The 23,902-nt window shown below is 38.2% G+C and overlaps 1 protein-coding gene across 1 annotated transcript; it reads left to right on the top strand.

Moving 5' to 3' along the window:
* Positions 1-1,821: 1,821 nt before the first annotated feature.
* LOC127633301 (pseudokinase FAM20A-like) lies at positions 1,822-23,781 on the top strand. The gene is made up of 11 exons (XM_052112314.1): positions 1,822-2,833; positions 11,316-11,509; positions 12,687-12,737; positions 13,753-13,831; positions 15,737-15,829; positions 16,428-16,543; positions 16,647-16,827; positions 17,068-17,177; positions 17,391-17,472; positions 17,553-17,612; positions 19,793-23,781. The coding sequence occupies exons 1-11, from the start codon at positions 2,487-2,489 to the stop codon at positions 20,058-20,060; spliced, it is 1,581 nt and encodes a 526-aa protein (XP_051968274.1). The 5' UTR covers positions 1,822-2,486; the 3' UTR covers positions 20,061-23,781.
* Positions 23,782-23,902: the final 121 nt, after the last annotated feature.

The following is a 23,902-nucleotide window of genomic DNA, read 5'->3' as shown; positions in this document are numbered from 1 at the left end:
CAGACCAGGCATAAACATTTTGTGCAATGAGAGTGTTTCCAAGCTTAAGCTACATTGCTAAATCCTACACCATGAAATACACAGCAAAATACAGAGTTGGCTGTCAGAATTCCACAAGCAACCCAGTCATGACCAGAAAGAACTTTCTGTGGAATTTCCATACCACCACACTCTATTTGCTGGCAATGGACTGGGTGTTACCCAAATACATTTATCCCTCTTCAGCGTCTTGAGACATCAACAACAGCTGCAAAGGCCATGTGATTTCATTCAAAAATATACAGTATATCTGTTTTCGACCAGTGAATTGAGATTTTAAAATAGCAATGAATTTTGGACGCCTTCGCCACTTGACTGTTGGGAAAGACCTTTGTTTTTGTTATTTAGTATGTCTAAAAATATAAATTTGGACTGGTTGAGCCTGTTTATTATGTGGTTGGCCATTTTGTTGTTTTCAACCCGGTCTTACAGAATCACTTTACTTTACAAAAATTTTAGCAAAATAATTTGTACATGTATTGTGGCAGTTTACTGGCGAAATGAACATTTAAGGTGCTACAACAAGAACTTTTATTCCCTTTCACACAAATTACAAGTAAAACAGTAGATCATCAGTTCATGAACATATTTTTGTTGTTGTTCCTCATAACAATGCTCTCTTTTGACATAAAAACACTTTAACTACGTGACTTGTAAGGCAATACATTTCAAGTAGGGTTGTCAATCAATACACATTTTTTATCAAATCAATTACATGATATGTTGATTAATTAACTGACGCGTTAATGTAAACATGCATCAGACCAAAGCTTTTAGGGTGCTTTAGTTGTGTTCTTATCTTGTGCTGTATGTAGTGTCAAGCAAACCTGAGTGTGGTTTGTTCTCTGTACAGCTGGGTGTTGCCTAAACAGCTGGAGTTTCACTTACTGCCCCCTGCTGAAAACAGGTGGTACTTTAAGCTTGAATTGCTTAAATAGTAGGAATATTCTTTGATTATAGACAGGGGACATGATTAATTGCTTTTAATTTGTTTAAGGCATTATTTTTTATTTAATTAATCGCACAGAATTAACATGTTAAATCGACAGCCTTAATTCAAATCAAAAATCTAATTGTGCAGTGGCTCAACTGATAGAACGATGAACTTGCAATGCAAAGGACAGGGGTACAAGTTTTTAAGAGCACCCAAATCAACGCTTGAGTCGGAAGTGTTGTTGAAGCACCACAAAATGATGTAGTTGCTTTAGCAATTGTGTTTTTCATCTCACACTTGCTTTTTATGACACTATCAATAAAATTTAGGTTTAAGGTTTAGGATAGGGAGCTAGGTTTTGTTGATTTAAAACTCAAAGAAGCATTGAGCTTAATAACCTCATTTGTTTGGGAGAAAATGTAACTCTCTTTTAGCACCACACAGTGGATATTTCAGCTTGAAACTGCAGCGATACATGTAAGGAACCTCGAAATAACATTTTTCAAAAGTGTCATTGCAGTCTCATAATTTTCATGAGATCAGGCTGTGGTTTTTGGGTCTTGTCTTCCCCTCCTGAAAACAAAATCCCCACAAATGCACATTATGCAGACACATATCCAAATAAACAGCAGATGTTCCAGAATACCACAGTGGCACATCTGCAGTACGGGAAATACCTTCTGTGCTTCCCATCAACCTCACACAGCAGTTTGTTGTGCTGTCTCAATGAAACGTAAAAAGAAATTGCTGCTCCCTCCCCAACTAATGCTTGAGGAAAAGAAAAATCCAGCCTTTTTATTTCTCAACTGAAAACATAGACTGGCACTCAAACCTGCTTTCTGTCTCATTCCCTTTCTCCCTGCCTCACCCCCTCTCTCTCACTTTTTCTCTCTCTCTGCAGTTTGTTTTTCTGCATGTGTTTTTTGATTGGAGGCTGTGTCTACATGAGAAGTGGGATGTGCAGTTGGAATGTTGCCTAAAGGCAAGGGAAGCACGCTGCTTTCACGCTCCAATCTGTGAGACAGTATGACAGCGTGGCTGAGGGCAAAGAAAGCTGTGTCTTCAAAGCAACCTCTCGGTCAACTTGACTCAAAGGAGCACTGCGCTCTCTGAGTCAGCTGTATAAGCTAATATGACAAAAACAAACAGTTCTTTTGAATGGCATAAGTGGGGAACATACTGGTCTGGTCAGACTAGAAGGTGCAGGACCTGTTGATGAGCAGAAACAAGCACCCTGGAGTAATTGTCCATCTTCTTGAAATTAGAGGAGAACACCTCAAACCATCTTGAAGGAGAGGCACTGCGGAGTGAAAGTCCATCTGCTCCAAGTTAGAGGAGAACATCTCTGGAAGCTGGAAGTTAAATCATATCATCCAACACCATAGTTCTCTCAGAAATAAGCACTGTCGAGTGGAAGTCCATCTGCTCTAACTTCGTGGAGAACATCTCTGGGAGCTGGAAGGAGAACCTGATATTTCAACACTGCAGTTCATTTCGGCCATTCTCTGGAGATATGAGAAGAGATAGGTTACTGGTAGCCGTCACTTTGGTCACTCTCTTAGCGGCTGACATCCATTTTGTTCTTCTTCCCAGACTGAAATCCTGGTATCACCTTCCCAGAGAAAGCTGTGCATGCAGGGATGCCAATGGCACCATGGGGAATGGAGGTACCTCAACTGAACTGTGGATTTTGATCCAGAATTCCACTCTGGTTTCCACAGAGTATGGCTCCAAGCTGGATCGATTGTTCAGACACCCGCTGTACAACGTCCATCCTCCAGAGCTGGGGCCCGATGAGCTGCTCCTACAGCACGAGGAGCTTATGAGTTACTACAAGAGGAAAGTGAGCCGCTGGGAGATGTAAGCATCCTGTGTGGTCATGTTGGTTTAAGTGAAGCACTTGTAATATAAGTGAATTTTTAGAGGGTTTAAGTGCAGAAATGTGAAGATTACAATTTTCTAAAAGCACTAACATTAATTGTTCTTTTAAAACATAAAAGGGTATTTGACCTGTAAAATTGTATAAATCATCATGTTTTGTAGCAGACTATTAACTTCTAGTTGTTTGTCACAGATGCTACCTAATCAAAGCAACAAATCATTGTAAAAATTTGCTCTAACATTACATAGGATAGGTTAGTAAGAGATTTAATCACACTAAAATAATGTTAACATGCATATTGTTTACATCTTGTGGCTTTAATTTTGAAACAATTAGTATGTTTATGAATTTGCCCCATTCACTTCCATTGTGAGTGCCTCACTGCAACCAAGATTTTTGCAATTATATAATAAAATTAAATAAAATATAATTAAATAATTAAAAAAGGGGGACAAGTTAAAATATTTTTTTGTGGTAATCAATATTATGCCACAAATGCTATTGAATGACTTGTATTGGATCCAGTATATTAATGTACAGTAAGTGTGAACTTGTCCTTGAAAGTCTTGTCTACAAAACAGCTGTTGCTACAACATTTCCACACTTACAGCTCATTAAACAAATGTTGACCTTTTGTGAATAAATTTTGTAGCAACATAACTACTGCTAGAGAAAACAAGCATTTGTGCAATTGGTCTTTTACAATAGTTACAGAGACACAGAGCTCTTGTATCAAGTGACAACTAGCCCCAGTCTATGTAGACTATAGTTTATCACTATTATATTACTATAAACAGACTGATGATACTGGATGGAGCCAAAAGCAATGTGATTTTTACAGCCTCATTACTTTAAGTTCATTTCAGTTCTGAGAATGGGGAATATTATACAAGTAAACATCAGTTTGGATATTGAGAGAGCCAACAGATAAGACAAGCTTCCTTTTAAAGAAGATAAAGTGACTCAATGTTTTGTTTGCTCTGAACTTTGTGTGAATTGCCAGAAGTGTACAGATCTATGAATTGGACTGCTCTGGATTGGGACAGATGAAATTGGTTCATCTTGCTTGGTGTGAGGTATCAATTTGGGGTCACAGGGTGAGTTATACTCCATTACTGCCAGAACAAAATTTGGTTAATCAAGCGAGAAACTTGATATTTTTTTTTCTGAAGAGTTTTTCTGAACAGCGCAGGTGTGTGCTGCAAGCATGTCTTGTCGCACTCTCTTACCCAGATCAGCAGCAGCGCATGACTGCAGTATTGCCAGGATTTCATGCAAAATTGGGCTCATTCTTAAAATAATCAAATAATCGCGGCAGTGGAGCCTGCAGCTGTACGGCTGTATGCACTGTGCGTAAAATGAGACCCTGACTAACCTGAGAATATATTTACTCTCAGAATATTTCACCAATCATGAAATGTGTCCCATATTTCTGTTGGCTGTTTAAAAGAACTAGCAATGCCCAATTTACGAATGAATAATTCCTCTGAGTCGGTACTTTCCAGTGAATTGGCCAAACGGGCTTGTAAAACAACCTGAATTGATTCGTGATTCGGTACAATTTGTTCAGAGCACACTCACACTCAGGGCTGGACTGGCAATCTGCCATACCGGGCATTTTCCCGGTGGGCCAACGCAATTTGGTGACGATCAGGGGCGGACTGGCCTGTGGGAGAACCGAGTGGGCCGGTGGGTCAGCCGCGAGAAGTGCTGAATGGGCCGCGATAAGCAAAAATGATCCGCCGCGTTATGCAGAATGGAGCACAAAACGGTGCCGCGATATGCAGATATCCTTTCGGAAGTTTTTGGGTCCAACAGTGGTCAACATCTTTGATTGGCGGGCATCTTTTGAGGGCAAAAATCACCTCAAAGGTTTTCTTGTCAAACATTGTAACAAATTTATTTTAATATCTATGGACCTTGATGAGCCAATATAGTAAACACTCCTCTTATTGCAATGGTCTATACCCAGAGGCATGTCCAGATAGGTGGCATAGGGTGGCCCTGGCCCCCCTAAAGTTTGATTGGCCAACCCAGGTGCCACCATTTCCCAAGTCATTTCAATAAAACCAGGAATAACCTTGTTAGTTGAAATCGAAGTGGGAAGTAGTGTCAAGAAGCACTACAGTTAACCTAGTGGACTCGGGGGGGAAACACTGCGTTCAGTCATCCGGGATGAAATATGGATTGAATGCACGCTGTAGATCACGCTGCATGTCACATCCATAATACCACAACACAACATGCAGACATCTCTCCAAAACCGCACAGAACTACAGTACGTTTAATGTTATGTTATTTAAATTATTTTCATTATTATATATAATATAACTATTAATATAAGGAATGTTGAGTTATGCTTCATGCCACTCTTGAATAAATCTGTGCCCCACATGAGGTAAAAAGTCTGGATATGCTACTAACTATACCTTGTGAATTATGAGTACAAACACACAGATGAGACATAATGTGAGCATTTGTCCAGGTGTGAGTGCTCAGCCAGCACAGTATGGCAGCACTGATGAGTGGTAACTATGGAAGCAGAGAGTCAAGCACTGATAGTTCAGAATTCATGAGTGGGCTCATGCTGGGATGCTGCCACAGTTAACATTTCTCTTCATTATATTTGTCTTTTGGCTAATTTCTCCTCCTCCATGATGTCAAGCTGATGTCTTGGTACAATTTCTGAGAACCATTGGCAAATATTTGCTGTAAATAGGATCAATATTCTGTAACATGAAATCAAAATGGACAGGGCCGGATTAACATAAGTGCTATTCGGGGCTGAAGCCCGAGGGCCCAATCGCAAAGGGGGCCCTGTGATTGGCTGCGGAGGGCAGGAGTCCTTCATTGCTGTTGTTGGCATTCTTGATTGACAAGTCATGAGTGGTTTGTCTGTGTTTAAAGTTAAAAAGAAACTTGATTATTGGAACACTTGTCAGGCTTTTTTAATTAATTGTCCAATGAAGATTACTTTTCAGTTTGCTTAATTATCCTGGGGATCACCACTTTCTTTTACCTGTTGGTAAACCAGAAATGTGGCTAGAATGTGTAGAAATAGCGGAGTTCAAAAAAGATTTCCAAATATTTAGAGAGCAGTCCGAATGTCCGCGTGTACCATGTGGACTCCAACTTGTATTCTGTCTTTCTGTTGGCTGTTTAAAAGAACTAGCGAGGCCCGATTCATGAATGAATCATCCATTTGATTCTGTACTTTCCAGTGACTTGGCCAATGAGCTTGCAAAACAGCCTGAAACGTTTCATCACTCAGTTTAGTTCGTTCGGACCGCTCTCTCATGGAATCTTTTGGAGTGGTTTCTCACTCAAATAACAGTATCGGGATATTTTTGAACACAGGGAACAAACAGCACTGCATAAAGTGGATATTTACCTATAGTACAATCAACTGAAACAAAAGGCTGCATTTTGTATAGGAAACTTTGAGAAACTTTAGCAATCGCTGTGCCATGTGAACAAGGAGCTGTTCATCCTCAATGTGTTTTTACGTATGCTCGCTCTGTTTTTCAATTGTTTGTCATGTAAACATTTGCTAGATGAATGTCTTTTGACAACTGCGTCACCTTTTACTTTGTTTTAGCATCTCTTATAGGAGCGCAGCATTTTTAGAAGAGTGTCAAGTGAAAAACTTAAAATGCATCTCAAGGCACCTGCCTTCTGCTATATTTGTTGCGCTGCATCTTGTGTTTTTAAGCATGAGAGCTCTTCTGACCAGTTACTGTCTTTAAGAAATGCTTTCGCCAATAGTTCCATGAATGAGAAAAAAGAAATGCTTCTCTCAAAGTCACCAGAATTGAACCGTTTTTGGTCAACAATGGTAAAGGAGAGACTGAACCACCTGACACGGATGTTCCTGGAATGTGACATTGTTAGAACCATGGATTTTAATGATATCATCAATTTATCCTCTTTTAAAGCCATAAAAAATACATTCTAATGCTAAGATCCCATCTGCACTTAAAGCAGCATATGTGCAAGAGTTGTTTTAAGAACCCTGTTTGCTATTATTTAATTTCTGGGGTTATTGTAATTATGTTGTACTGGATATAGTTAGTATGCATACTAAATGCTGTTGTGTGTTTGACAAGCACTGCTTGTGTGAAATGCAGTTTTGTAAAAAACAAAACTATATAGAAAACATTATTAAATAGGCTACAAAGATAAGCCATGAGAGCCCTTGGGTTTCATATATGTGTTCTTAATCCGGGCCTGAAAATGGACCCATTAGTGCTTACACTTAGTGCTTGCACGAAATTATCAAAACCTCATGGCCATGCCCACTGACTTTGTAAATATGATATATTGCACAGTGCTACGTATTTTAAATTTGATTAGCATTTATGTAATGATGGTTACAGCTAAAATAAGAAATGACGGTCTCGAGGGTGAACTTGACCTTCGGCCTCAACGTCTTCCTCCTCAAAAGAGTGGTAGTGTTTCAGTAGGGGAGTTGTCATATATATATATATATATATTAGGGCTGTCGATTTAAGGCATTATTTCAGTGCGATTAATTTTATTCAAAATAATGTGGTAAAAAAATTTATGCAATTAATCGCAATGCCCCCGGACCATAATAAGGAAGATTCCTGCGAAATGCAAGCTTGTAGTACCACCTGTTTACTCCAGAGGGCAGTAATTGAAATTTCAGGTGTGTGAGCAACACACAGTTTATACAGTGAAGAAAACAACAATCCAGCAGACAGACGAACACAAACATGCGTTACGTTCTTGCGTTCAAACACTTGATGGAGTGCAAAGGGATTAAGAGATCTCAAGATGTGTTTTAAGTATTAAACTATATTTAACTTGACACAGTGACCTAAAAAATTATGTTTATGATGCAGCGCACCCAAGACGCTACACAAGCATGTCTGACGCAGGTGAACATTGATGGGTCCTTAAACAAGCCCTCATAATAAATCTGGAGACTGATTGACAAATTCACTTGTGAAATGGATTGCTGTGAACTGTATGCCAATGACTGGATTATGTTCAATAATATGGTATTGTATTCTAAAGCCGCTTTTTGTATTGTCTTATCAATGATTAACTCTTCTGCCACAAGAATGTAATGCATTTTAATTATCTGAATATTTTTTTATTTTATATATATATATCATTTTTTAAAATATTTAAAGTGATATTTAAACTATGAATAATTATTTCATCATTATATTTAAAATTACTGTTATATGAGGGGCTTTATAAGCAAATATTTGTATATGCAATTAAATGCGATTAATCACAATTAATTAATCGGGACACCATGTAATTAATTTTATTAAACATTTTAATTGATTGACAGCCCTAATATATATATATATATATATACAACAGTTAGTTCCGGTCCTTGAATCTGATTGGACGTGGAGAAAAAGTACTGTTCAAAATGGCAGAGGACATTGCAGTTTCTATAGTGAAAGACTCTTGCGCACCGGCTACCGTGAAATAGGGATAAATACCCCCACTTGGACCGCTATTTTTCCACGTAGAAAGCTGATCTCCAGAAAGCTGACAGCATCTCTACTTGGGTGTGGCAACAGGTGATCACACACGCTCTGTCTCTCTTTCTCTCTCTCTCTCTCTCTCTCTCTCTCTCTCTCTCTCACTCACACACACACACACACACACACACACACAAACACATCCATCCATGTTTATCCAATAACTTGGTAGAAACAGCACAAGCCGTGATACTATTTCTGAAGTGACATTGTTGAATTACTAACGGAGGCTTGGATGCATCATTTGGTTTGAACCAGCAATGGCAGATTCAGATCCGCTGCGTAAGAAAGTAGTTAGAATGTAGAAAGAGACCCCTTTACATTTCATAAAATCAATTTTGTCTCACATGTGGAAGCATAAAAAAAAGCTTCTGGCGTATCGCTGAGGCTTTGAAAGATGATTGTGCTGTTTTTTCATCTCAAAGGCTCCTACTTGTATTATTTCAGGAGCTAACAATACCTCTCTCAGTTGTTAACGTAGAGAGTGGAATCCAAAGGTGTAATTTATCCTCAGTTCATTCCAAGTAAAACTTTTAAATATGTGGAAATAATGTGTTCAAGGCAAAGTGTTGAGAAGCTTAACCTTCAACCTATAAGTGGGTGATTCTATAAGAAGTGGAACTTTTCTGTCCCCTAGGATGACTTCAAAGAAAAAAGAAAAACAATGATTGTAGTTTTAAAGGATATTATAGCTTATTCATACTGTTGCTAATTTGGTAGGCTACTCAGTCACCACTTTATTAGGGACACCTGTATGCAAACATATTCATGCAATTTTCTAATCAGCCAATTGTATGGCAGCAGTAAAATTAATAAAATCATGCAGATCTGTAACAGAAAGACCAGAAAGCTGAGGCTGCAGTGGGCACAGGCTAACCAAAACTGGACAGTTAAAGACTGGAAAAACATAGCCTGGTGTGATGAATCTGGATTTCTGCAGAGGTACACAGACTGCAGCCTCAGCTATCTGTTCTTGGCCGACAGAAGTGGAACAAGGTCTTCTTCTGTTGTAGCCCATCCACATCAAGGTTCGACATGTTGTGCATTCTGAGATGCTATTCTGCTCACCACAAATGTGCACAGTGGTTATCTGAGTTACCGTAGCCTTTCTGTCAGCTCGATCCAGTCTGGCCATTCTCTGTTGACCTCTCATCAACAAAGCATTTCCATCCGCAGAACTGCCACTCACTTTATGTTTCTAAATTCTAGAGACTGTTGTGTGTGAAAATCCAAGGAGATCAGCAGTTACAGAAATATTCAAACTAGCCCGACTGGCACCAAAAACCATGCCATAGTCGAAATCACGGAAATCACATTTTTTTCCCCATTCTGTGAACATTAACTGAAGCTCCTGACCTGTATAAAGTGGTCAAAGTGTGAATGACAAATGATTGTTTTCCATAAGACTGCTGTGATTACTGTCACAAGCATTTTAGAGAACAATTTGAAACTCAAAACAGTTGATTTCTTTTTAATAAGTTCAAAGTTAATTGACTGTTAGCTAACCTAGTCTCAGTAAGTTCACATAATATACCAAAATCCACTTGAAGAGGGATTAATATGGAATTAAATATGTGCCATTGGGCCTTGAACTTGAATATTAGGACTGGAATTTGAAATTAAAATATATGTTGCACAAATTCAGATTGGTATATTCAGATTACATTTTTTTAATGCACTGATTCAGGTTTTATTTTCAGATTCAGGTAAATTTGATGAAGACATCCGGGGTACTTAGAGCTTGTATGTAATTTAACTACTTAACCAATCACAACATATCTGGAAGAGGAAGAGTCCGCTATAATGGTAAATGGTCTGCACTTATATGTATAGCGCCTTTGTAACCTTGACGGTATTCAAAGCGCTTTACACTGTGACTCATTCACCCATTCATACATCAATGGCGGCAGAGCTGCTATGCAAGGTGCTAGCCTGCCATTGGGAGCAACATGGGATTCAGTGTCTTGCCCAAGATTCACTTCGGCATGTGGAGTTGAGTGTGCCGGGATTCGAACCACCAACCGCCCCGCTATATAATAGTGCCAATGTGGGATCAGGGCTGAACGAGAGCCACCACCTCTCTCTATCGCAAGTTACATGTTCTCCCCAAACTCCAGTCCTAATTAGTGTGATTGGTAAACAGGCTGTTTGATGCATGAAATAAATGTTTATCTGATCAATGTTTGCTACGGGTTCCAAAAGGCAGTTAGCTATTTTTTGCTGTATTTTGCAAGCCAACCACCTTCACCTTTCGCGAACTGCAGCCCCTTCTCTTTCAGTACTGCCTCGATGATCGTAACACTTCAGCATGGATATCACATCAGTAGAAAGGTGACAATTAGACTATTAGTTAACGACTAGACCTTACTTTCTTTCCCAATCACATTAATTTGACTGGAGTTTGCATTAGGGCAGAACTAGTAACTTACGTTAGAGAAGGGTGGTGGCTCTCGTTCAGCCATGAACCCACATTGGCACTATTTTGCAGCGGACTCTTCCTCTTCCAAATGTGAACTGTGAGCTACATTGTGATTGGTCAAGAAGGAGAGCAAAAACATACAGGCTCAATTGCTCTTTCTGAGTATCCCTGATAGTCTTCATAAAATTATCTTGAATTTAATTATAAAACCTGAATCAGTGTATTAAAAAATGTAATCTGAATTTACCAAAACTGGAAATTAGATTTCAAGAAAACATGTTCAAATTCAAGTCCTAAATTTCAAGTTAGAGTCCCACTGGCACATATTTCATTCCATAGATCAAGGCCTTGATTGGATCTTTTGCCCCTAATAGAAGAATCACTCATGTATGGCAAGACAACTCTCATGTTTGAAGATCAGGGAGATTTTCATTTCAAAATCTGAAAATACTATCAAGACAAATGGTTCATCAGAATAAAACAATCATCAAACTCAGCTCTCTTCCTCTCCCTTAGACTGAAAAAGTACTACATCAAGGTGGCTGCGGCTTCAAACATCACTATACCTGATCACCCTGTGATCTTTGACCCTGAGGCCAGTTGGCTGCAGTTTCATCTAGGGATCAACCGCTATGCGCTGTACTCAAGAGAGGACAACAGCATAGACAGACTGCTGCAGGATATGAAGACAGCCACTGTCATAAGTGCAGGTGACAATTTTCCTCTGATTTTAGTGGGAAAGAAAGCAGCAAATCATAATATGCTAATGCAGTGTTTCATTAAACTGAACAATTGCAGTGTTAATTAATATATGACATTATATATATATATATTAAACCTGAGACCATCGCACAGGTATTATTCCCAGATCTGGTGTGCTGCCTTGTTGACAACAGCTTAGGCAGCTGCCTTGCAAAGCAGATTTTCTGGAATGGAACCTCATACGTGTCATCTAAATAGACTTCAACTCCGCACATCATGCAAATAGCACTCCTCACGTAAAATGCATAGGAGACATTTGTTTTTGATGAAGCTTGCCTTTACCATGTTGCTAAGCTAACATTGCAGTCCTCTTATAAACATGAAAATACAAAGCTCACACAGATATTGGCTAAAATAGCCAATTAGATTTAGCTTTTTTCTACACTTTTTGGTACTGAGCTAACTATATTTATACAATTACAGTATATATACAATTAAGATGTCTCTCACATTTGTTCTCCATCTTGGCTGGAGTTTTTCCATTTAGCTCATCGCAATGCATTATGGAATGGCCTTCTTTATGAATACGTGAGATTCTGCCTTTCAATCTTGCCAAAACAAGGTGCCTTACAAGGTAGCATGTTAATCTTAACTTCCATTTGGAACAGCCTTTACACTGGGAGTATGGCAATGATACCTTATAATGGTGCCTGTTAGATAGCTCACTATGATTTGGAATGGTGTATTCAATTGTACTTTTGCAATATTTGGAAATACAATTAAATACGTGATACTTATCAAAAAGTTTGCCTAATTTGTCTTTTGGAGATCATGTACAGTACTCATGACATGGTTATTGAGATCAAATATAATAATAAAGAAGCTGGGACATATGTAAGGGATAATGTACAGTCAACCAGTTATCGCAAAATAAACCCAGACAGGGTGATCAGGACTTGTATGATATAGATGTAGATGTGTGTTTGTCACACAGAAATATCAGACCACTAGATAGCACCATTGACCAATCAGAACTGAGTATTTCAGACAGCCGTGTCATAAGAATGAATATCAGACTGTCAAGTATTCTTAATCTAATTCTGAGAATTTCTTCAAATTGATCAAGTTTATGCTGTTGCTGTATGCTATGTACAGTAACATCAAATATTCCATTGTGTCTGACAGATTACACTCAGGATGAGAAAGCATTAAAGGGTTCATGTGATTGCTCTCAAGGTAAACATTCATTTTTTAAAACTACTGTTTTACACTTGATTATATGATTGCATTACCTTGTTTACTAGGTCTATGAACAGGCTGAATCAAAAGAGGCCCATCTTTATTTTAAATCCAAACTATCATATGCTTTTTTCCAGTTAAAGTTATCACAATAAACAACTAGTTTGAATGCTGTAGATTTGAAGCTAATGAGTAAGACCAATACTTAATATAAAGGCAGTGTTGTAGAGTGAACTGCCACCAACATCCAAAAGGCTGTTTGCAGCTTTACTTTGATTTCTTTCTCCGAACCCTTAACATCAAAGGCAGTGATGCCAAGTGAATGGCCACTGCACGATGAAACCATTTCACAACCCTATCAGAAACAAACAAACAAAATTTGCAAAAGGCTATCAGTCTAGAAGCGTCTCTTTATGACCTACCGACCAGTAAGTGAATGCTATCATAGTCCCCTAAAACAAAAAACCATCTCAAAACCACATCCACCACCTGCCTGTGAGCTCAGACAATTGAACCTAATGCTATTATTCTTTAGCATTGTCATTGTTAGCTCCTTAGCACTCAAATTAACTTCCAATGCATCCATAGTTTATGTTGGCTTGAATTTTTATGTGTTGTTTTTCTGTTTTCGTTCATGACTTGTGTGCTATTTTGGAGTGTGGTTGAGTTTTTAAACTATTGATTTGAGTGAAGTGCTAAGCTTAAAAAAGACATTCAGAATGATGTGGTTTAGGGTTTGCGGCAGCCTGCCATTGCTTCCCACAACAAAGCAAAGGGAACACCAGTGGCAGGGCGTAAAGTATACCGCAGGCACTTGTTATGGAAAAATCCCTCTGTAACTGACAATCATAGTTGAAAGATCTGCCCAGGGAAACAAAAAATAAGATCTCATAGTTAAAAAAAAATATCATAATTCTTCTCACAATCAGGTATTATACACTTACATGTATAAGATACATTTATATTACAAAATAAATATGACCATTTGCTTCCTCTCTGAATATGCAATCAGTGGTTAAGCCAAGTGGTCTTCATCTGAAGTTGGCACTGAAGCTCCAAGACTTTGGCAAAGCTATGTTCAAGCCAATGAGGTAAGACTTTAAAGGACACATTTAAACTCTCATGTTGTGAACAACCCAAATTACTTTCTTTATTCTCTGGAACACAAAAGTTGAATTTTTAAAGAATGTCCTGTCTGCTATTTTCCATATAATGAAAGTGAAAGGGGAATGGGTCTGTCATGCTCCAAAAAAACAAAAACAAAAACATAATGAATGTGTCATAAAAGAGGTCTATATGTCTTGTGTTCTATGTCCCAATTCTGGGTTTAATCCAAGTCAAGCTCAATCAACAGCATTTGATTACCACAAGAAAATAATTTCGACTTTAAAATACTCAATGTTGATAAAAAAAAAAGTATAGACACAAGACATAAACAAAATCCATTTAAACATGATTTTAGTTTGATAAAATCGATTGCTAACCTTTCTGTATTGTTATTTCCAATATTACAACTTTGTTGCCATGACGCTAAAACGACAGAAACAACGACGATATAAACAACTGTTCAGCTCAAATAATATATGCGTTTTGACAGAAGAATTAATGTTAGTGCTTTTATAAAATATTAAGCTTCACATTTCTGCCTTTAAACCCGCCAGAAATCAGCCTCATTTACTTCCACTACAAGTGCCTCACTGTAACCTTGATTCTTGCTCTTTTTTTGTTTTTTAGAAAAAGTCAAAATAACTTTTGTGGTAATCAAAAATTTTCCACAAATGCTGTTGATTGAGCTTAACTTGCATTGATTCCTTTAAACCATACAATACGCTTGTGTGACAAACCCCATTAGAGGCTCTTGGGTCAAGTTCAAAGGGAAAATTCTCTCACGATTTACTCACCTCATGCCATCACAGATGTGTATGACTTTCTTTCTTCAGCTGAACACAAATTAAGATTTTTAGAAGAATATTTCAGCTCTGTAGGTCCATAGAATGCAAGTGAATGGGTGCCAACATTTGTTTGCCAACAAAAATCATATAAAGGCAACATAAATTAATCCATATGTCTTCAGTGGAATCCATATTTTCTGAAGCAATATGAAAGGTGTAGATGAGAAATAGAGCAATATTTAACTCAATTCTTCTCCCTGCCCAGTTGGGGGCATATGCATGAAGAATGAAATCACAAAAAAACACAAGAAGAAGAATGTGAAAGTTAAAGTGGACGCTGAATGAGCAGGGAATATTTAATTACTAAAATATTGATCTGTTTCTTACCCACACCTATCATATCACATCTGAAGACATTGATTTAACCACTGGAATCTTATAGATTACTTTTATGCTGACTTTTTATTTTTGAAGCTTAAAAATTCTGGGACACTTTCACTTGTTTTGTATGGACCAAAAATCTTAATTTGTGTTCAGCAGTAGAAGGAAAGTCACACACATCTGGGATGGCATGAGGGTGAGTAAATGATGAGAGAATTTTCATTTTTGGGTGAACTATCCTTTTAATGTCAGTGTTTGGTCACGATACGCGCAGAAATCAATGCTGTTTGGCATACTATTTGTCATTTCACACGACTTCTGAAGTCCAATTTAGAGCTCCGGAGGGGAAAATTATAACTGAGGAACATCTTAAATATTATTGTGTTCCTCACACAAATCTATTTTCAAGGCTTCAAAGACATGGAATTGAGCATAATGACAACATTTATGATACCTTGATTGTGCTTTTTTTTTTTTTTTGCCCACTTCAGAGCTTGAAAGCCCCAGACCCCTCTCACTTTTGTTATATGAAAAATAACTGCCAAATCATTCTTTAAAAATTCACCATTTATTTTCAACAGATGAGAAAAAGTCATATTGGTTAAATGATTATATTTTCCATTTTGGGTGAACTTTTACTTTAAGGGAAGGCTCATGTTATCCAGATTTACCAATTGTTTATTTGGTACAGTAACTAACAGAATTGGTCTGTCTTGATTTCAGACAGGAGCGGCATGAAGAGACCCCGGAGAACTTCTTCTATTTTGTCGACTTTCAGAGACACAATGCTGAGATTGCGGCTTTCCATCTTGACAGGTGGGGTGAGACAAATATTGATGAGAGTCACCACAGTGAATGCTAACAGACAGACAAATGGATTTACTTGCAGCCTCAAGGGTATGAATGAATTATACTTCTGATCTGATATGAGTAAACTGATGAAATCCCTCAGGCACCAGCCAACTCATTGGGATACTCTTCATCCTTGCTTCAGCCTGATGAGACAATGAGGTTCAGATTAGTCTCACCAAAGCATATTTGGTGTGTGGTATATTGTGTCAGATTGTGGACTGATGAACCATAAGGCAGACTGAAACAGACAGAAATCACAAGGTTTAGATTCAGTAAAGTTCCAGGTTTAATACAAGTTAAGCTCAAATGACAGTATTTGTGGCATAATGTTTATTACCACACAATTCCCTCAGATATCCATTTGGATGATAGAAGCTAGGCAAATACTTATTTGATCCTTCAAGGATTGCCACCAAAGTATGATATAATACCCATTTGCATTCCGAAGGATATGTATGTTTAAAAACATGATTTTGAGATTGTTGCTGCAGCTTTATTTTAATATTTAATGCTGACTGAGATTATAAGTCATGAATGTGCGACCTGTGTGTATTGTGTGTAGAATTCTGGACTTTAGGAGAGTTCCTCCTGTGTCGGGGAGATTCGTCAATGTGACCGGTGAAATCTTGTACATAACTCACAATGAGGAGCTGCGTAATGTTTTCTTCACCTCTCCAGGTGGGAACTACTTACTACTTAGATTTTAATAAATCTAAACATTACATATAATTATTGGTTTTGTTTGACCTTAGTGTGAGTTGTTTTCTTTTTCTCTGACCAGCCAACAACACGTGTTTCTTCGCTAAGTGTTTATATGTGTGCAAGTCGGAGTATGCAGTGTGTGGTCACCCTGATCTTCTAGAGGGATCCATGTCTGCCTATTTACCAGGCCTGAGCATTGCACCCCGTATCTCCATCCCTAACCCCTGGATACGATCCTACAGTTTCACCGGGAGAGAAGAGTACGCTGTGACTTTCATATGCACAAAAATAGTCTCACTTCTACCTGACTTGCAAAAAGGCTTGCTTGTAAAGCTAACATGAAACAACATTCACAGTCCATTTTACTTCCATTATATGATGTTTTTCTGGGTTTGGAGCTACACAAACCATGGAGAAATATGGCATGCTCAGAAAGGGTTTAAAAGTTCAGATGAGTCCTACAGATTGAAACAATTAACACATTTTCTTGCTTTTTACAGGTGGGAGGTCAATCCATTATATTGCGACACAATCAAAAAACGTTACCCCTACAGCTCTGGAAACAGACTGCTCAACATTATTGACATGGCAATATTTGACTTTCTCACAGGCATGTAAACACACTTTCACTTTCCATATAAAAGTCACACAGAATTAGGCCTACTGTGTAACTTTGTAAAAATGTTCAGACTCTGCAATAAAAGAAATGCATCGGTTATGGGTTTTGCACCAAAACAAACAATAAGGAAAACTTAAATGCCAAAGCTACATAAGCAAGCATCTTGATCACTGAGGGAAAATATTCTTTCCTTTTGTGTTGTAGGAAACATGGACAGGCACCACTATGAACTTTTCACCAAGTTTGGGGATGACGGTTTCCTGCTACATTTGGACAACGCCAGAGGGTATGTGCTCAACTGTATTGAATCCCTTTTGCTGTTTATCATTATAAAAAACTGATTCTTCAGCTGTTTGTTTGCTACAGATTTGGACGACATTCCCATGATGAGATGTCCATTCTAGCACCCTTGACCCAATGTTGCATGTAAGGTTCTGTTTTTAATTATTTCAGATTAAAAAGTCTGTTTATGGGTTATGCCCTGTGTTGATATGCTATGCTCTGTCTAAAATTGTTTTAAACAGCATTTTGGTAAATATTGCATAATTCATATGCATGCAGTTGTGACATCCTTTCAATTGAGAGTCAACAAAGTTTAAAGATTTGTAACTTTTAAAAATTAATTTGTCACATTGCAGGACCATTTCAATGATCTAATGAAGGCAAAAAGGCGACTAATCACATCACCGACACGGTGCTGTCGCATTTCAAATTTCAATTTCATAACCAAATTCAATACAATTTAATTGTGTTATGTTTATCAAAATGTACTTAATAAAACTTAAAATATTTAGTTTTTTACATTTTATTAAAGAGTAATACATTCAATTTGATTTGTTATGAAATTGAAATGTGTACATTTTAAAACGATTTTGTTTTGTGTGTAAACATTTGCACTTTTTCTCATATATTCATATTAATTTAAACCTAAAATCTTGATTTTGTTAGACAACAACAAAATAAAACTCATAGACATGTTATATGTCATTTCAGTGTCATTTTCAGCACATCTCAAATTCTGTATTGTGTTTAATAGCATACAGGGGTGGAAATGACAGTGATGGAAATGACATTATTTAAAAAGAAATGGCCATCTCCTTTGTCCATCCATCCATCCATCTTCAACCACTTATCCGAAGTCGGGTCGCGGGGGCAGCTGCTCCAGCAGGGGACCCCAAACTTCTCAATCCCAAGCCACATTAACCAGCTCTGACTGGGGGACCCCCGAGGTGTTCCTAGGCCAGTGTGGAGATGTAATCTCTCCACCTAATCCTGGGTCTTCCCCGAGGCCTCCTCCCAACTGGATGTGCCTGAAACACCTCCCTAGGGAGGCGGCCAGGGGGCAACCTTACCAGATGCCCAAACCACCTCAACTGACACCTTTCGACGCAAAGGAGCAGCGGGTCTACTCCGAGCTCCTCACGGATGACTGAGCTCCTCACCCTATCTCTAAGGGAGAAGCCCGCCACCCTTCTGAGGAAGCCCATTTCGGCCGCTTGTACTCGTGACATAGTTCTTTCGGTCATGACCCAGCCTTCATGACCACAGGTGAGGGTAGGAACAAAAATTGACCGGTAGATCGAGAGCTTTGCCTTCCGGCTCAGCTCTCTTTTCGTGACAACGGTGCGATAGAGCGAGTGCAATACCGCCCCCGCTGCCCCGATTCTCCGGCCAACCTCCCGCTCCATTGTCCCCTCACTCGTGAACAAGACCCCGAGGTACTTGAACTCCTTCACTTGGGGCAATACCTCCTTCCCTACCTGGAGTATGCACTCCATCAGTTTCCTGCTGAGAACCATGGCCTCCTTTGTCTAGCTGAAGCTAATTTTATAGCTAATATTTTATGTATCCTAAATACACATATTAATATAATACTTTCACACTTTTTGCACAATATAGCAAACATGCAGCTTAACTGGAAATGATGCCTTATAAAAACATTCTGCTAACAAGTGATTTTTACCTTGAATTCTCTGTTTTTCTTCAAACATAACTTAATAAAATCTCAAGCAAGCTCCTCACTGACACTTCTGTTGAGTCGGTTAACAAGCAAACTTACATTTAGGGGCACAATTGTTCGGTGTAGTGGAAATGACACAACAACTGGGACAATCGTAATTTTTGGAAAATTGCAGGAATAATTTTCACACAGTAAATATTGTAATGGTTAATGTTTATTTCACTCTTTGTTTAGATTGTCATAGCTTTAAACATGTTATCATGTGAATTTATATAATGGATTTTTTATATTGAAGTCTGGGTCTGGGACAAGGCCATAACAATCAAATCTATACATAAAAGGCATTTGAAAAGTACCAGAAATAAATGTTGAAGGCCTGTCAAAAAGTTTCCAGTTTTAATGTGGCCTTCATATACTGTATAGAGTCCGTATATACAATTGTTTTACTAAAAATCAACCCCTGGAACATGAAATGCCCAAAGTTGAAGAAACACCCATTAGCTAACCTTTATTCTAAAATACACTATTCCAGAACATCTTTATCATAATTTTTGTATATCAAAATAATTGTGCAAAAAAAAAAAAAAAAAAAAAAGTTTCAAAATGTAACCTCATACTTTGTTATGGTGGTCTTTACCTCCTGTAGGATCAAGCGCTCTACGTTGTTGAGACTGGAGCTTTTGGCAAGATCTGAGTACCGCCTGAGTGATATCATGAGGGAGTCCCTCTCCCGAGACACTCTCACGCAGATTTTGACTGAGGCCCACCTGCAGGCCCTTGACCGCCGGTTGGAACAGGTGCTTGGGACAGTAGGAAAGTGTGTGAAGAATCTAGGAGAAGCTCAGGTGGTGGCCACAGACTTTGTGGAATCCACAAGAGGAACTACTAGCCACCCAGGAGGAAATAACAGGTGACAGAGCGAGATGGACGTTTCAGAGCGAGGATTCGAGGAGATAACTGGAACTGACTGTGTCCATGATTGTTTTTAAAGGTGCTGTATGCAAATCTAGTTAGTTTTACCAACTTCCATCATACTTAAGGTGCAGCAGAGACTGTTTGGATTGAGACAGGTCACTTGTACAGTTATGAATGGGAGAAATCATCACCCTTTAATATAGTGCCTCTAGGAACGGAAGTTAAAAGAGCCAATCACCTTTTTAATAGAGACTTTGTCAGTTTTCATTGAGAATGTGCATGCACATTAAATGGACCAGCCTGAAAAATATATTTTATTTCTGTAAGTTGAGCTAAAGAAACATCATTTATGATACGATTGATGTCAGTTTTTTTGGCAGATTGGAAATATTTTAATTTATTGTAATCTTAACCAACAATTTTTATGATTTCTATCTTTCCCCATTCAGTAGATAGGAGCTGTACTAGTATCCATAGACAATAGTGTACCCAGGCTGCCCAAATGATGAGTTTAGGGGGTTAGTCTGTGAATTAAGTAGCCGATCATAGTCAAACAGACTGCAGTCAGTTGGAAAAGCTGCTAGTTACTTTAAAAACCTCAGCCAGACAGATGATGCAGCATTGGCAAGAAACTAATTAAATCTTAAGATCACCTCACGTCAGCAAGCACACCATTTATGTGGTATTTTAACTGCACAGTGAAAACTGTTTCCTCTGATTATCTGTTCCTTTTTTGTACATCTTTGTACAAACAACTATTAGTGGTGGCTGAGCCTTTATGATGATGTACCACACAAATAGGACACGTGGACACAGAGGGCTTGAGAAAGAAAGAGAAACAATTTGGCAGGTTAAGTCTGATTTCATTACAGGAACAAAATACTTGCTATGGCTCATTTTGCAGACAGATTGCAAGCGTTTAATTCTTGGCTGTCTCATCTGGGCATACTTCACAGGCTGTCAAGTGGAATCTTAGACAATGCACAAAACCAAATCATTTGAAGCATCTAAATGCAATGTTAAGCTTTGTTGCAACCTGTAGTGAAACCACACTTTTGCAATATTGTGTTGTAGGATGGAACAAGCTTCAACACATGTACAGAACATTACTATCAGTCTCAGCAAGCAAAAATAGCTTAAGGTCTGTGAAAAAAAAAGAAAGAAAATACATTAAAAAATTCCATTCTGTTATGTCAAGTGCAACAGAAGCCTGGCTTTGTTTAGACATCACAATGCATTTGGGATTGTTGTATAACCGTTTGTGAAACTTTGTGGTTAACCGAATGGCAAAAATGGTAACCGTGCACATCCCTACTAAAAATGATCAATGGATAATGATAAAGCCAGATATTTGTTCAGCATGCAACTTAACCAGTTAGCAACTGTTAGCTTGTTAGCATGGCTACCTGACAACTGGCATAAGAATCGTACATAATACAAATCTTATCCTTGTTGTTTTGAAGGTATTGTTACTGACATACCTTCATTCTGATCGACTAATGCTAATGCGGTGTTCGCTGTCCTTTTCTGCATATCACGGCGCCGTTTTGTGGTCCGTTTTGCATAATGCGGCGGCTCATTTTTGCTTTTCGCAGCCCATTCGGCACGTTTCGAGGCTGACCCACCGGCCCGCTCGATCCTCCCGATGGCCAGTCCGCCCCTGACATGCCCCAAAGTGCGTCGGCACACCAGGAAAATGCCCGATATGCCAGATTACCAGTCCAGCCCTGCTGCTTTGTTGCTTTTGTACCTTGATGTAATGAAAATTAAGCCTTACTTTTTCTCTTTTTTTTCTCATCACAAAAAACATTCAGGGCTATTGACAAAAGATCCGGGGCTTCAGCCCTATCAGCCAGGTTTAACTACGCCACTACCTGGATGCCCTACTGCATTTGCCAAAATTGACAGTGCACAACTGCATGCCATCTTGCAGTTCACTTGAGTTTGACATTCCATTTCCAGTATGATGAATAAACCTAAAATAATCATGATCTCAATTTTGAGCAATTCTTTTTTTTTTTTATTAGATTGGCAGAAGTTAAGACATTTCTAAATGCAATTTAATTCGAAAATGCTAAAATAACTTTTTATTTCCAAAACGTTATATGGATGCCGCAAGCAACAGGATGAGTTCATGTGACCTCATGTGTAGCAGCAGCAGACTTCCATTTGAAATCTGGTTTCACTTACTATTTGTAAATAATAGTAGACAGTACATAATGTATATTGTGCAGTATGCAGTAATTAGCAAGCTAGTATTCTATTCTGCACATAGCCCCAGATTTTTCTCTCTTGGTTGAATACTGCCCCCTTGTGTCTCATTTATAGTGGATGGTGACTCAGTGAAAAATTCAGATCTATGGTACATCGAACTACAAACATATAGGCATGTAAACAAGTTTTAATATATAAAGACAAATAAAGACAATTTTTCTGGTAATAAAGTATCCCACTTCAGTTGATGGTTCAACAATACAACCTTTTTATTGCTTAAACTGCCATTTGGATGATCTATAGCAAAAGGATTATTTTTGCGCAGAACTCACTGGAAATCGAACTACACATATGGGTAACATTGAAAAATTAAAAAATAAATAATAATAAAAACAACAACACCTCAGTGGTCCGCAATACGTAAGCCGCTCACAAGACTGCAGGTCGCAGAACTAGCAGATACATTTGGGTTAGAAGGAACATCCAACCCTTGATAACAGAAGCTAAAGCAAGCTCTATTCATCTGTTTAATACACAGTCATTCATCAGTCTGCCCATTCACACAGATATAAAATACAACAAGCATCACTGCACGAAGACGGGTGTTTGTGAATGTCTGGGCCTATTGTTTAAGAGGAAATCAACATGATCAAATTGAGAAATGGTAATGAAGAGGTGACGAGCAGCAAGAGAGTTAAAAATCTTTAATCTTTGAATGTATGGTTAGCTAAAATGCGGAACGTGCTGTAAATAAAGACAATCTGTGATTACTTTAAAATCACAGGGTTGTCTACAGACAAAACTGGAAATGTTGTTTTCGTACAGAGTTTCTATAGAAAGTTATTGTGAATAATCTTGACCTAATTCATAAAACATGGACCGGATAAAACATGAATGAGGCCCATTATTCTCAAACAGTACCTCATTAAAAACCCAAGACCTCTGTATTTACACTAAAACAAAATATTTTGAATTGTTTCAGGCTTATTTTATTTAAACATTAAAACCGCTACAAGCCTCTTCAAAAACAAGAGAAAGCAACATGTTAATCTGAAAATAGGACATGCGTCTATATATGCCACTGTGCACTTCAACATATAATTTGTGGAAAAATAAGCTTATTCAAAATAAAACCGGTATTTCTCGGCATATACTGACAAAAAGGTAAATACTGAAACATTCGGATTGAAAACGATTCATCAGACATAGCGCACATGCAATTGTAACAAACAAATCAGATATTATCAGTGTCAGCTATGCTGCACTGTTCACCGATAGAAGCTAAATTCAAGACGCGAGGCTCTGTCCAACGTTTGGCACTGGCGTTAAAAATCGATGAGCCAGATTCTCCTACAGTAGAACCTAACATATATAGATACTGCGTGGAAATGTCCTGACAACCGATTTACGCATCTGAACACAAAGAGCGTGTGCAGGAATGATAACAAATATGACAATAAAATCACATATTATTTCTATACTTCTCTGGTCGTGACATATTTCCGACCATTGTTTTTTTCTCCATTAGACCATCTAACTTTGATACAGGAGGTTGCAAAGGGAAAAATTAGGCAGTAAGGCTTGAATGAGTTGAATCACAATGTCTGGTGCAGCCAAACATCACTCT

Source organism: Xyrauchen texanus, chromosome 40 (genome assembly GCF_025860055.1).
Source record: "Xyrauchen texanus isolate HMW12.3.18 chromosome 40, RBS_HiC_50CHRs, whole genome shotgun sequence".
Lineage (NCBI taxonomy): Eukaryota > Metazoa > Chordata > Actinopteri > Cypriniformes > Catostomidae > Xyrauchen > Xyrauchen texanus.
This window is presented reverse-complemented; position numbering and strand designations above follow the sequence as displayed.